At 46.7% G+C, this 15,028-nt stretch overlaps 1 protein-coding gene across 6 annotated transcripts; it reads right to left on the bottom strand.

Moving 5' to 3' along the window:
• Positions 1-360: 360 nt before the first annotated feature.
• Positions 361-4,102, bottom strand: LOC124701932. 6 transcript variants are annotated; one of them, XM_047234034.1, is made up of 4 exons: positions 3,704-4,102; positions 3,198-3,305; positions 1,504-1,624; positions 361-1,012 (listed from the first exon to the last, which is right to left on the bottom strand). In XM_047234034.1, exons 1-4 carry the CDS (start codon positions 3,800-3,802, stop codon positions 969-971), a joined length of 372 nt encoding a protein of 123 aa, XP_047089990.1. In that variant the 5' UTR covers positions 3,803-4,102; the 3' UTR covers positions 361-968. The 6 variants fall into 6 exon arrangements, 3 of the variants coding, with proteins under 3 accessions (XP_047089990.1, XP_047089987.1, XP_047089989.1); XR_007002274.1 differs by lacking the exon at positions 361-1,012 and adding an exon at positions 2,948-3,016 and having other exon boundaries at positions 1,115-1,624; positions 3,118-3,305; XM_047234031.1 differs by lacking the exon at positions 361-1,012 and adding an exon at positions 1,115-1,418.
• Positions 4,103-15,028: the final 10,926 nt, after the last annotated feature.

Consider the following 15,028-nt stretch of genomic DNA (forward strand, 5'->3'; position numbering starts at 1 on the left):
CTAGCTAATCAAGGATCTCTTTCTGAGCAGATGTTTGCAGTGCTAACCATCTGATATAGAGCAACCGTGGGTTTCAACAACATACTGGCGACATAGTAATCATTCCTAACATGAACTAGAAGCACAAAATAATACCACTTGTTTCATTTTTTCGGATTAGTATCATGTTGGACCATCATTAAGCACAAACCACATAAAAAAGAGTTCTTCCTCAAAGATTAATATGACTCCAAGACTCTCAATATTTATGAAGAGACATTGTTACTGATGGAGATCAATAGCATTATGTTAGGATAACCTCATACATTGATCAACCAAACGATACATCAGAGAGGCTGCGGCAATAACACAGGATTCAAGCTATTTTGGTGCCTGGATTTTTCCAAAATGTTGTGCTAACCAGCTCGTCTTCAACATTCTCATATTCTACCCAATCTGTTTGCCCTAGAATGCTTAGGCTAAAAATTGGTACTCGATGGCTCACCAGTCACCACTACTACAATTAAAGAACATGGCAAGCAACGAATGCATTCTTACTAGAAGGACCTGGCTCGCTTTGCCACGCCCGTTTTCTGTTGTTACCATTTAATTTTTTCACGCCTCTTTTTTCGTCAATTTTTCATTCATAGCTCATTTTAGTTGTTCATTATTTTTTTTTAAAGCATCGCTGCCTTCCAAAGTTCCAATGGTCGTTCATGTTTGATGGTATATGCAATGAGTGTGATGTCTAGGTTTTTTTTTTTTTTTTGCCTCCCTAAGCAGCTAGAACTGAACTGCCTGCTTTGCGCCTTCACCTTTTGCGAGAAGGATTGTCAAGCATTTTATTGTGTGGAATGGAATACCGGAGATCTTCTCTTCAAAATAATTTCTGCCGTCCGCACCACTTCCTGATCAGGCGGCGATCACCTTGCCAACTCGTGAATGCCCTGGATCCTCGTTCTTGATCTTTGCCTTTTGTAGTCCTGCCTCTATGTCCAACATTTACCAACAGCGGCACTAGCTGGTAAGAACCCTGAGCAAATAAGGGGATGTCATGTAATTCATTGACCTAATTGGATGATATTACACATGTTTGCATGTCAAGCACAAACACAAAATTAATTCCTTTCAAGAGTATACACGTGAAAATTATTCAAAACAGTCCGCCCATGAGCAATCATATCACACGGAGTTGATCGGGTTGCACGTTTTAGCATGCCTGAATATCCAACATAAGCATAAAATCATTCATTTTAAGACATTGCATGCTTCTTTTCTCCTCTTTTTGTTTTGCTGTGACACTGTTAGCTTTCCGCTTTTTGAAGTGGGATATCTTTGCTGCTTCGTGTTGAAGTTGTACCTGGTACTCTTGTACCCTCTCTTCTTAAGGCAATGAAAAGTCGCTTCGTCAACCTTTTCGTTAAAAGAAACCCACTTCTCTACGCATGCAAAGTGTTCATCGGTCTTTCTGTAAGGCACACATAATGATAAATAAAGATGAACCAAAATATTACAATTAATCACCTGTCATGAGCCTGCCAAAGACATGAAGGAAGAACTGACAGTCACGAGAGTTTCCACCCTCTTGAATGAGACCTAAGCTTCGTTCCAGGCTTCCGGCAATTCTTCCTCCAGTCCGAGCAATCTAGAATAATGAAGGGATTTTATTGGACATTGAAGACATGCAGAATACACTAATGGTAATAGGTCATCAAAGAAGTTATGCTAGAAAAATATGTGTATTCTTATGTTTCAGCACAAACATTCCAGGACCAAGTGGTAGCATATTGATCTTTAGCTACCTCACACATTACATAGTTGATACTATCTATAATCACGGGTTGCAGCTCCTCTTGATTTAAAGTGTTCAAGAATCATTTCGCCTAAGTTATTTTTGAGGGAAAATTTTCGCCTAAGCTTTCATCTTAGGCAATGCAGGGAGAAGTGTTTCCTAACACATTTTTTTCGATATTTGCATTCAGTTCAAACAAAAGTTGGCTTGTTTTATCCAGGATGCTATTATGCCATATTTGGGCCTTGTTGTTCCTTAAACAATCACCAACAGATGCACAATTGCTATATAATTTGGCAAGCGATCCGCATTGCTGATAAACACAACAACACATCTTTTTAGTATAGTCACATACACACACAGTATACATATTGTAGGACATAGCAAGTGACTAAATATTCTGCACAATTAGTGTAAAGGATTGTTGCAGAAAATAAATGGTATAATTAAGAACTGTCCCCATTCTACATTCTTAATTGTCCAATGCATCCCCATCTAAAAGTACATATGTAGCTCCAAAATTTGATTATTCGAGGGCTGGTGAAAAAAATGTTATTTGGTGCTAAATATATACAAATAAAAACGTCACTTTAACTGTAGCATGGTTATGAATGAACTAAGCAAGATAATCACAATTTTCATCAGACAAAAGGGGGGTTGGATTTATGAGCACAACTACTCGCAAAACAATTCTCAAGTGTTGATGATAGGAAAATAATGGGCATCATTGAGTGCAAGGTTTCAAGTACATAAGAGCAAGATTTTAGATTGTAGCAAATGATATCATCAGTTTGGTTTGGCATCACTAACATGCAAATTATATGCCACTGTTTTGTTCCATACAGTAATATCTCATTATTTTACAAATTTAGCAGATAGATAACCTTAATTTTCTGTTATGTTTGGCCATGGCCATGTTAATATATAATCATCTCAAAACCTTGGGTGTCAACATTTGAAACCTGAACAGCTGTAACTCATGGTGTTGTATCAAAGTAATACCAGGTTATATCACTTGTTCCCGGCACTATAGTCACTTTTTTTCTTTCTGAAGCCTAACTACAGGAACATCTTAATGTTCAGATTTAGATTGTCCCAACACAATTAAACACAAATAATAAAAGATTGGTAGATTATGCTTGCACGGGTACTGCCCCCAACGAACCATCAATCTACCTTTCTTTAATCCCCAAACATGTGAACACATCAATCAAAAACCTTCATGGACCAATCTCGAAAAAAATCCTTCACGGATCACCCATGCATAAAATATTTGCAGATGGATTATAATTGTTAGTTGCAATCTAACTCTTATCCGAAATATATGTTATTGTTTGGACTCTCACCTTGGCCATGAAAGTGTGGTGCGACACAATTTGCTAGGGCAATCGTCTCAACAGAACTGGGCAGGGTACTGACTACTGACCAGTGGTGACCCTGTTGTGTTGGTTGAGGAGCTGCAGAAGGAAGCCCATGGCAGGGCCCGTGCGAGAGGCCACATCAGCATGTCCATGGCCATGCTGCTCCAAAGCGTCTACAGGGAGCAGGGAGACACGATCTGGGTAAAAAAATCACTCCATAATATTTATAAACCATTTACTTCCACTGTTTCACAAATCAAAAAACCGCTAGACACCACCTGACAACCATGGTTCATATGATCAAACTTACACGCATGGTAGTGGTCATATTGATCAAACTTACACGCGCGGGCTGTAAACTGAACACGGGTCAAATATGTGCACCTTGTTGTATGCTATGGTCAAATTCTAAAATATTTCTCACCTGTAATTACCGTACATGGTTCAAACATAGCTTATTAAGGTAATTGAGCAAACATATTAAAAGGGGAAACCAACGTTTCCATCCTAAGATGGATCCCAAGATACATGAAAAAGAAAAGGCGCAGAGCCCTAATTTTTTCATGCGTACCTGAATAGCATTTCCTGAAGCAGCAGCAATATCACCAGGGACTAAAATCGCAGCCATCATGGGGAAACCTGGTTTCTTCTGGGGGTTGGGGTCGAGCATGGGCGCCCGTCGAGCACAGGTGCCGGAGACAAAGGGGCTGGATAGCGCGGTTGCGGAGGCGACCTGCAGGAACAAGGAGGGGACGGTATCGGCGGTCGACGGCTACTCGGGAGGCGGCCAGGAGAGAGGGAGAAGACATGTCGCAGGAACAAGAAGGGGAAGCGAGGAAAGATGCACCACGGAAGGGTCGGCGGTGGGCTGGTGGGGAGGTGGATCGGGAAGTTTGGGATGGGATCTGAATGTTGGGAGCGAGGGGAGGTGAGACGGACTCAGGTTTGCCACTGAACCGTCTAAACAAAGTCGGTTGGATGGATAAGGGCATCTCCAACCGAGCGACCCAAACGAATGCGCTGGGCCGTCCGTTTTAGGCTGTTTGCGTGCCCGAGCGGACGCGCGCTCCGCGTCCGCGCGTCCGTTTGGGTCGCACGCTGCGTCCAACGTAGCAGTCACCCATTTGGCCGCCTATTTCTTTGGAAAATAGGTCCTCTGGCCACAGATCCTTATAAACAATGTCTAACAAATATATAATAATATCTCGTAAACATAGAATAATATATATTAAACATAAAATATTATCAAATAGCATAAAATATTATCAAATGTACCATGATAAATCAAATAAAATGTGCCATAGTTTGAGAAAAATATAAAAATTACAATTGAGATTGTCTAACTCAATTTGGGCGCTCGAGAATCTCCTTCGTCTCTTCTCGAACCAAGCTCTCTTTGCCTCGCTCATGTTGGTCAAGTCGGCGTTCATGATGAGGTTGTCCTCGGCTTGGCGTTTGAGCTCAACTTCCTTCGCCTTCAGCTCCACCTCTTTGGCCCTTGCCATTGCTATGAGCTCAAGTTCTCTCTCTTTGAGCTCAAGTTCTTTAGCTTTGGTCTTGGCCTTGACCTCTTCAATCTCAAGCTTCTTCTGCTGGACATCAAAGAATTTCTTCCTGTCCTCTTCTTTCTCCCGGCGCCTCCTCTCATCCCTCTTGTCCGTGGACACCTCTCCGTCCGCATGCATCTCCTTCAAAGTGCCATACAATAGCATGGACGAAGCATCACGCTTCATGTCGGCTTTGGTTGACTTGTGGCCGCGTGGACGACTTGCACGAGAAGCGGAGCTACCGCAAGGCTGCCCACCATCAAGGTCAATGACCGTGGCATCTTTGGCGGGATTGTTGCCAGTCAAGGTCGCCATGTACCCCTCGTACCCCTCCTGGAACTTGGGGGTGCCGTGGAGTTCCTTCCAACAATGAGGGAAGGCAAAGGTCTTCTCTCCATTGTTGACTTTGTAGAATTCCAAAGCTCGCCACACCTAGAGCAAAGCGAGATAACAACGATAAACAGATGTGCAAACATCGGATGAATAAGTTGAGGTTAAGAATCATACCAAGTCCTTCACACCCATGCCACTAACGGGGATCCGCTTCGCGTGATCATACGCCGCTCGGAACTTGTTGCATTCCGTTTGAATTCCTCCCCACCTCTTTTGGAGCGATATTTCGCTGCGGTCGCTCTCAAATGGCTCCTGTCCATATTTGCGATGTTCATGGAAGTATTCATAAATCCGGCGCCGAATGCGGTCCCCTCTCGCTCGGCACCCGTCAACGCATCTTGCCCGATGGTCAACCATCCATCGACGAGCACCTTGTCCTCCTTCTCCGTGTAGTTGGCGGTTCGTTTGCTTACCCGGCGACCTCGAGCTTGTGCAGCTGCGGCTTGTGTGAGGCCCTCACCGAACAACGGCTCCTCCTCGATGTTTATGCTGTCGGGACAGACAGTTGTGCCCTCTTGTGTGTCAATGGGAGGTGGCTGGGGAGCCTGCTGTGTCGAAGGATATGGCAGGGTCGTCGGCATTGTCTGCGCGAAAGACGGAGGGACCTGCTGTTATCACCAGAATTTAGCCAAGGCAGGAGATGGGCCGTGATTGAGATGGGCCTAGAAGACGTGCAGATAAAGTGTCGCTGAATCGGCCTCGTGCAGGAGTTTGGGCTGGATTGCCCGTGTATCTGTACATTATAGTAGGTCACGTTTTAATTAAGAGATAGAGTTTAGTCGTACACAGTTAGGTTTATTGTAAAGATAGAAAGTCTACGGACTATAAATATGTACCTAGGGTTATTGAGAAGGGAAGACGATCACGTTCACAACAAACCAATCTAGGCGCATCGCCACCCCTTGTTTCGAGGGTTTCTTCCGGGTAAGCGTCATGCTGCCTAGATCGCATCTTGCGATCTAGGCAGTATTAGTTTATTCGTTGCTTCGTATTGCTCGTGCTGAAGCCTTGTTGATGGCGAGCAATACTGTTATCGTAGATGTTTTGGGGCTAACGTCGATACTTGTATGATATGCTTGCATAACTTTGCTACCCCTCAATATCTAGCTGCCCTTGCACCTATCTTGGGTGTAAGGGCAGCATCCTGCTTGGTCTTTATTTAGTAGATCTGATCTGTTATAGTTGTTCCTTGTTCTCCAAGGATTAGTTTGATATCCGCATGATTAGGCCTTGCAAACGGGTTGAACGATCCAGTAGTGCGTAAGGTATGGATTGCCGATCCTAGAGGGATTGTTCCGGGAATCGACTTTGTGTTGGTTTTTAGGCCTCTTTTAGGACTAGTTTTCTATTATTTTTCGTATCTGTCAGGCTCAACTACGTGTAGGATGTTCCGGTTATGCGGTGAAAACCCTAGACTGTCGTAGATTGATTTAACTTGGTATTGATAAAGCAGGGTCCCCATGTTATCGTAAATCCAAAGTGAACCATGGGTTAATCGGCTCTTTGAGCCGATTCACAAGGCAACCTGAGAGCCGATCGGGCTCATATTTAATGTTTACGTGTCTGTCATGCAGGAAACTAATCGAAGCGATCTATCACCTTCCTGACCAGGTATAGGTCAGGTGGCACGCCCTCGCAACCGCCAGGACGTGTGCCGGAGCATTGCGGGCCGTCGCCCGAGGGACCAGGGCCCACCAGCAGTCCTGGGAGCCTCCCGGCTCTCTGTGTTGCCCGTCGCTGCTCGCCGGTGGGTTTTGGCAGGCAACACATTCTGGCACGCCCGGTGGGACATTCTACAGCAACTACGTCGACATCTGCAGCTGAGATAGCGGACGAACCAGTCACGTACGCGGATCTCCCTGAGGAGCATAAGAAGAAATATGATGAGATTAAAGCCGTCTTCGAATCCGATCTCATCGGCTCTTTCACGAAGACCCGAACACATGGCATTAGGTGGAAGGGTTTCTCACCCGAAGGTGTTCTCGACGAAGTAGATCTGTCTATCCCTTCGGAGGAACGCACCAGAGCTCTGCGCCAGGAAGTTAATTACATGGTGGCTCATTCTCTACACCGTCATTCTGAGAGCCTGGTGAACACTTTCGAGCGCGTTGCGGTTCGCGTGGTTCAGGAAATCATGAAGCATCAGTACTCCCCGTCAGGGCCTGCCCTAGGAACTCACCAGGGAGAGATACCGTTCCATACCAGACCGCAGCTACCATTCGCGCTTGCAGCCCCAAAGCCACAGAGCTCACCGGCATACGTCGTCTACAAGGTTGGAGGCGATCCTGGCGATTGCCAATTCCTGTATGAGCCGCCTAAAGAGATCCCACATGGATATATATGTGTGCACATGCGTGCCGGACTGCAACAACTTGGCGCGCACGAACCAGATTGCACCAGCAGGGATTTCTGGAACGGACGCCGATAAACAGGCATGGCTAGCTAAGTATGCCACTGGGACGAGTCATGAAAGCTCAGTCCCCGCCGCTCATACCGTGGAACAAATCAGTACAATCTTGAGAGACCAGTTCGGCATCCTGCCGAAGAGGAGAACAATCGGCTATTCCAAGCCATACCCCAACGAATATGATTTGATCCCGCTGCCGCCCAAGTATCGGCTCCCTGAATTCTCAAAGTTCAATGGATCAGAAGGGTCTAGTTCAATTGAGCACGTGAGCCGATATTTGTCACAGTTGGGCATTATTTCAGCATCAGACCCGTTAGGGGTGATGTTTTTTGCGCAATCTCTCACAGGACCAGCTTTTGGGTGGTACACCTCGTTGCCACCGGATTCAGTCCGGACGTGGAAGCAACTGGAAGAGCAGTTTCATGTCCAATATCACTCAGAAGCTACCGAGGTTGGCATTGCCGATCTGGCGCAAGTACGGCAGAGACGGGGAGAAACGGTGTCGGAATATATTCAGCGATTCAGGACTGTCAAGAATCGATGTTATTCGGCTCGTTTAACTGAGAAGGAGGCAGTCGATCTGGCAGTGTTGGGCCTCGCAGCGCCGATCAAGGATCTGGCTTTCCAAGGGGAGTACAATTCGCTGGCGCACCTGGTCCAGAAATTGACATTGTATGAGCAGCGTCACCCAGAATTGTACCAAGACAAGTTCAAGCGTCCGATAGGCCTGGTCGAGACAGAAGAGGTTGGAGACTCTGCAGAAGACCAGGAAATAGTTGTAGCTGAATGGGCTCAGGGGGCAGTTCCCGTGTCCTGCAAATGGGTGAAACCACAAGGGCCTGCAAAAGGGTTCGACTTCGATATAAGCAAAGCTGAGCAGATATTCGATTAATTACTCAAGGAAAAACAGCTGAAGTTACCCGAAGGCCATAAAATCCCTACGCTACAAGAAATGAACGGGAGACCGTACTGCAAGTGGCATCACTCGTTCACCCATATCACCAATGACTGCAAAGAATTGCGCCGACAGATCCAAACGGCGATAGAACAAGGCCGTTTGATCCTTGGTCAGTTTGCCATGAAAGTAGACACGCAACCATTTCCTGGCGTCAACATGATGGAAATCAATTACTCCACGGGGTCTCAACTAGGTTTCTCATTCGATGTTAACATGGCAGAGCCTGTATACCACCATGGCAAGGATAAAGAAGAAATCGGTCACTCCCGTGGCAAGGAAAAAGAGGAGGCCGGCCCACGCGACCGGCCCCGATATGATGACAGACGGTACATCACTGAGGAACAAGTGAGAAGCGTGCAATATCAACGACCACTCTCCGCACATCTCCTTAACAAATATGAGCGTCAGTACGACCGACGTCGGCGGTACGACAGAGATGACGAAAGATATCGTCGGTCTGACATAGACAATGGAAGATACCGTCGGTATGATACAAACGACGAAGGATATGAGCACCGCGCTAGGGGGAAGTCAAGAGAGTAGGAGGAAATGGATAGACACTGGGATTTTCCTTTCTTTAAGCACTGCTGGGATTCAGGAATGAGCCGATTGCCTACGATCGACAACTGCCCGGAGTGTAGACAGCAGAAGAAGGACACAGGCGAGGTGTCAGTGTTCAAGCGTCTAGGGCCTCTCCCACCTCAGAACAAACGAGCTGAGTCATCTCAAGAGGAAGATTTTGAGGAGTCAGAAGATGAAGAAGAGGATAGATACCACCGGCCAAGGTGGTGCCCTGATGGACTCAGTCACTCCCAAAAGCGTAGGGTTCAGCGGCTACGTAACTTGGAGGAGGCCGAGGCGCAATACCTGCACACGTTGAGGAAAGCTCGGCCCGATCTGGCCGTGAAAATTCAGCAGACTTTGGACGCGGAGAGTCGTCCACAGAAGAAAGAATGGCGCCCCAAACAGACAAAAGCCGATGCGCAGGCATCGGCTGGTACAAATATGGTGTTCATACTTCCGTCGGAGTTTTGTGCTCCAAGAACCGAAGAAGTGCCGATAGCACAGTTTGACTGCGGCCCACGGCCAGTTATCTTTGAAAAGCCACGAGAGAAGGGCTACAAACATTTGAAGGCCCTGTACCTAAAAGGTTATATCAACGGGCAGCCTGTCGGCAAGATGTTGGTTGACACGGGAGCGGCAGTCAATATAATGCCATACTCCATGCTACGGCGTTTGGGACGCTCTAACGCAGATCTGATCAAAACCAACGTCACACTAAGCGACTTCAACGGCCAAGCATCAGAGACGCAAGGCGTTCTAAACGTGGATCTAACCGTAGGCCGAAAAACCATCCCTACATCATTCTTCATCGTCGACAGCAAAAGCACCTACGTTGTCCTGCTAGGGAGGGATTGGATTCACGCCAACTGCTGCATTCCATCCACAATGCACCAATGCCTGATACAATGGGATGGAGATGAAGTGGAGGTCGTTCATGCAGATGACTCGATCGAGATCTCAATAGCTGGCATGAATATTTGCGACGCGGAAGACCAAGAGCCACTCTCTGGAGTCAGTTTGGACGGCTGTGAGCGCATCGAGGTTACAAAAAACGGGGTGAGGCTGGTCTTATCCACCGGCCTGACAGATTAGCAACAGCAAAGTCAATCGACGTACGTGGCAAGGCCGATCCCTGCGATCGGCCCCAAAAAATAAAAAGTAATGATCTCACCTCAAGCATGTCACGTAGTCGTCGTAGGGAGATTCCCTCCCGTAGTGGAACCCAAATAAGTTGTAAACCTTCATTGAGCAATGCAATCGAAAAGGAGGCCGATTCTAGCAATCGGCCAAAATTATCCCCACCATACGTTTTGCCTATGTTCAGCATTGATCTAGCAGGCGATGGAAAGCTAGGATATGGGTTTACATCGGCTGATGAGCTAGAAGAGATTGACATTGGTCCTGGGGATAAGCCACGACCAACATTTATCAGCAAAAAGTTAGATCCGCATCTGAGGGGCCTGATGATAGCTTTGTTGAAAGAATACCCAGATTGTTTTGCCTGGGATTACACAGAGATGCCCGGGTTAGACAGGAGCATCATTGAGTATCGGCTTCCTCTTAAGAAAGGATTTCGGCCGTTCCAGCAGCGAGCACGACAAATGAAGGCCGAAATTTTAGAAGAAGTTAAGAAAGAGATTGAGAAAATGTTGAACGTCGGGTTCATCAGGCCATGCAGGTATGCTGAGTGGATTTCTAGTATCGTACCTGTAGAGAAAAAGGATGGCCGATGGCGCCATAGATTTTCGGGATCTCAGTAGAGCCACTCCAAAGGATGAGTATCCAATGCCAGTAGCAGAGACATTGATCAATGCAGCTGCTGGTCATAAGGTTTTAAGTTTCATGGATGGCAATGCCGGTTACAACCAAATTTTTATGGCTCCAGAGGATGTACACAAGACTGCATTCAGAGTACCAGGCTCGGTGGGCTTGTTTGAATATGTAGTCATGACATTTGGACTGAAAAATGCCGGCGCAACATACCAAAGAGCCATGAATTACATCTTTCATGATCTAATCGTCAAGTTGGTGGAGATTTACATTGACGACGTGGTAGTCAAGTCTGTCTCAGTGGAAGGACACTTGGAGGATTTGCGACGCATCCTGGACCGAACTAGAAAATTCGGGCTAAGAATGAATCCAAAGAAGTGTGCTTTTGGTGTGACGGCCGGTCAATTCTTGGGCATCTTGGTTCATGAACGCGGAATTGAGATCGGCCTGAAAAGTTAGGAGGCAGTACGAACAATGAAGCCACCTACCACGAAGAAGGAACTCCAGTGTCTCATCGGCAAAATCAACTTCGTCAGAAGTTTCATCTCCAACCTGTCAGGGCGAATCGAGCCGTTCATGGGATTGGTAAAGATCAAAGCTGATGAGGAGTTTCGCTGGGGGGCAGAGCAACAGCGAGCGTTTGAAGAGATTAAAGAGTATCTAACGAAGCCACCTGTGTTGGTTCCGCCCCAGCAAGACAGACCATTCTATATCTACTTGTCGGTAGCTAACACTTCCATCGCCTCGGTGGTGGTGCAAGTTTATGATGGTCTGGAGAAAGTCGTTTTCTACCTCAGCAGAAGAATGTTGGATGCAGAAACTAGGTACCCTGAGATCGAGAAGTTGTGCCTCTGCCTATTTTTTACCTGCACCAAGCTTCATCACATCTTGTTGTCAGCGGAAATTGTCATCATATGCAAATCAGATGTCATCAAACATATGTTGTCGGCTCCTGTGCTGAAAGGCCGACTCGGTAAGTGGATGTTTGCATTATCGGAATTTGATATCCGGTATCAGCCTGCGAAAGCAGTCAAGGGACAAGCGTTGGCCGATCTTATTGCTGATCGAATCAACACTGATATAGCAGCACTGTCTGTGCGTGCATGGGCCATGTTTTTCGATGGATCAGTTTGTGATAACGGTTGCAGCATCGGCATTCTACTCGTGTCGCCCCGGGGGGCAACATATTCCTTCTCCATCGGGCTACCTACCCCTTGCACCAACAATGTCGCCGAGTATGAAGCAATACGCAAGGGAATGGAGTTGCTATTGGAAGCCGGGGCGAAGCGGTGGAACTTTTTGGAGACTCCAAATTGGTGATTTCCCAACTCACGGAGGAATACAAATGTGAGAGCGAGTCGCTCTTCCCATTATGGATGCAATGCCGTGAGCTGATGGCACAATTTAGGTACATAAACTTCAGTTGGATCCCGAGGTCGCAAAATACCGAGGCAAACGATCCCGCACAGATGGCGTCAGGCTACAAGGACGTAGCAGATGGAGCCGAGGTTCAGGTACAGTTCATGGAACCAGATGACTGGAGAGCCGATATCTTCAATTACTTGAAAGATTCGGCTCGGGGGGCACCTAAACGGATAAGGTACAAGGCCATGAAGTATGTCCTTATTGGGGATGATATGTTCTATAGGACTTTGGAAGGGTTACTTCTCAAATGTTTGGGACCAGCCGAGTCAAATCGGCTCTTACACGAGGTACACGAAGGCGCTTGTGGAACTCACCAATCGGCTCATAAGATGAAGTGGTTGATCAGGCGATCGGGGTTTTATTGGCCCACCATGCTTGAGGATTGTTTTAAGTACTATAAAGGGTGTCAAGCATGTCAGAAGTTTGGGAGCATTCAGATGGTACCCGCATCAGCAATGAACCCCATCATCAAGCCTTGGCCATTTCGAGGTTGGGGCATGGATATGATCGGCAAAATTAATCCTCCATCGAGCAAAGGACATGTGTGGGTTTTGGCCATTACAGATTATTTTACTAAATGGGTGGAGGCCGTCCCTATGAAGTCAGTGGCGTCGGCCGATGTTATCAATTTCGTGAAAGAACATGTCATTCATAGATTCGGGATTCCCCAGACTATCACGACCGATGGAGGTTCGGTCTTCATTTCTCGCGAGTTTAGAAAGTTCTGCGAGGACATGGGAATTAAGCTGATCCAATCATCTCCATATTATGCTCAAGCGAACGGGCAAGCTGAAGCGTCCAACAAGAGTCTTATCAAGCTGATTAAGAGGAAAATCGACGAGCACCCTAGACGTTGGCACGAGGTATTATCAGAGGCTTTGTGGGCTTATCGTATGTCATGTCATGGAGCGATAAAAACCTCGCCATACCATCTGGTCTATGGACAAGAAGCTGTGTTACCCTGGGAGATCACGGCTGGCTGAAGACGTGTCACGTTTCAGAATGATTTAACAGCTGAAGAATATGCAGCCCTGATGAGTGATACGTCTCCGACGTATCGATAATTTCTTATGTTCCATGCCACATTATTGATGATATCTACATGTTTTATGCATACTTTATGTCATTATTATGCGTTTTCCGGAACTAACCTATTGACGAGATGCCGAAGGGCCAGTTGTTGTTTTCTGTTGTTTTTGGTTCCAAAAATCCTAGTAAGGAAATATTCTCGGAATCGGACGAAATCAACGCCCAGCATCCTATTTTTCCACGAAGCTTCCAGAACACCCGAGAGAGGCCAGAGGGGGGCCACTGGGCCCCCAGATGACAGGGCGGCGCGGCCTAGGCCTTGGCCGCGCCCCCCTAGTGTGTCACCGCCTCGTCGACCCTCCGACTCCGCCTCTTCGCCTATATAAAGGTCCCTGACCTAAAACATCGAGACGGAAAAACCACGGTACGAGAAACCTTCCAGAGCCGCCGCCATCGCGAAGCCAATGTGAGAACCGGAACTTAACATTCCGACCCCCCTGTGTTACTCGTCAATCCCAAGATCAAGTTGACGACACAGCGAAATGAATATCATTGCAGAACGTGCAAAGAGTAATAATTATTACAAAGTTTGAGCCACATAGTGAAATGTCTTGTGACATTTATTACAACCAGAAAGCACAGCGGATAATAAAATGCGAAGTAACTCCATCTCAGCCACAGGCAGTCGATGTAGTCCACGAGGTCTCACTCCTCGGCGTCGTCGTAGTCGCCATAGTCTTCACCATCTTCATAGTACTCCGAATATCAACAATAGTTTTGCCATGAGTACATTTCGTACTCAACATGCCCCCTCGATGCAAGACCTAATATATCTACATGAGGCTTCAAAGGAAGGCTGTAGGTTCTTTTGCATAAAAGCCAATTTTATTTGCAATACATTTGATAAAAGCAGTTTTAGACGAAAACATGTTTTATAATGAGTGTAATATTTCTCATCAATGTGGTTGTCCTCGACAACTCACGTATCTCATAGGATTCAGATTCTAAGGGAAAGAAGGAAAGGAGAGAGAGGCAAAGAGGGAAATAGCAAGACAGGTTCCTGTATGTCAAGAAGGATTCATGTGTCGTCCATGACCGTGGACACGGCTATTTGAATAGTTTTAACTCTGCAGAGGTTGTACACTTTGCCCACACGACACAACCCCGTCTTGTTGCCCACCAGTGGCCTGTGGTTTAGTACACACCAATTGGTGTACCGGCAGAGGGATTGTGACAAGGTCTTTTAGCTAGATCCCCCAAAGATGTGACATGCCCACCGGGTCTGGCGCACGGTACTGAGAGTACGTCCTCAAACCGGTCCCCCCATCTGTGCCGAAGGTTCTCCCGTAGGCAGCCACCTCATCTGCGGTACGGCGACATCAACACCTAAGGCTGACTAACTTACTTAACCAGGCCAGTGCCCATATAGCATGCGGTTGTACGGTTGTCACAATCTTCAAATCCAAGACTTATTAGGACCCTTAAGCGGCACGAACGACGGATTGCTCCCTCCAACTTGTGAAGGGCAGCCAATCGCTCCTTCAACATTTGATTCAGCTGTCGCCCGCGCCATGTTTAGATGGTAAGTTTCACCCAGAGTAGAAGAGAGAGTAGAGGAAGCAACGACGGCTAGCAGCCTAGCTCAACGAGCTCAACAACTTTCAAAAGGGTATGTTTGACCCGAAGGTCGATCAATTCCTCCAAAGAGGCAATAGAAAGTATCCTAATGATTATTTAGCGTGCTAAGCATATCTACTCTATCAGGATTATTATATAATCTCTACTCATGGTATCAAGTAAGAG

The sequence above is a fragment of the Lolium rigidum genome, chromosome 3, assembly GCF_022539505.1.
Source record: "Lolium rigidum isolate FL_2022 chromosome 3, APGP_CSIRO_Lrig_0.1, whole genome shotgun sequence".
In the NCBI taxonomy this organism is placed as follows: domain Eukaryota; kingdom Viridiplantae; phylum Streptophyta; class Magnoliopsida; order Poales; family Poaceae; genus Lolium; species Lolium rigidum.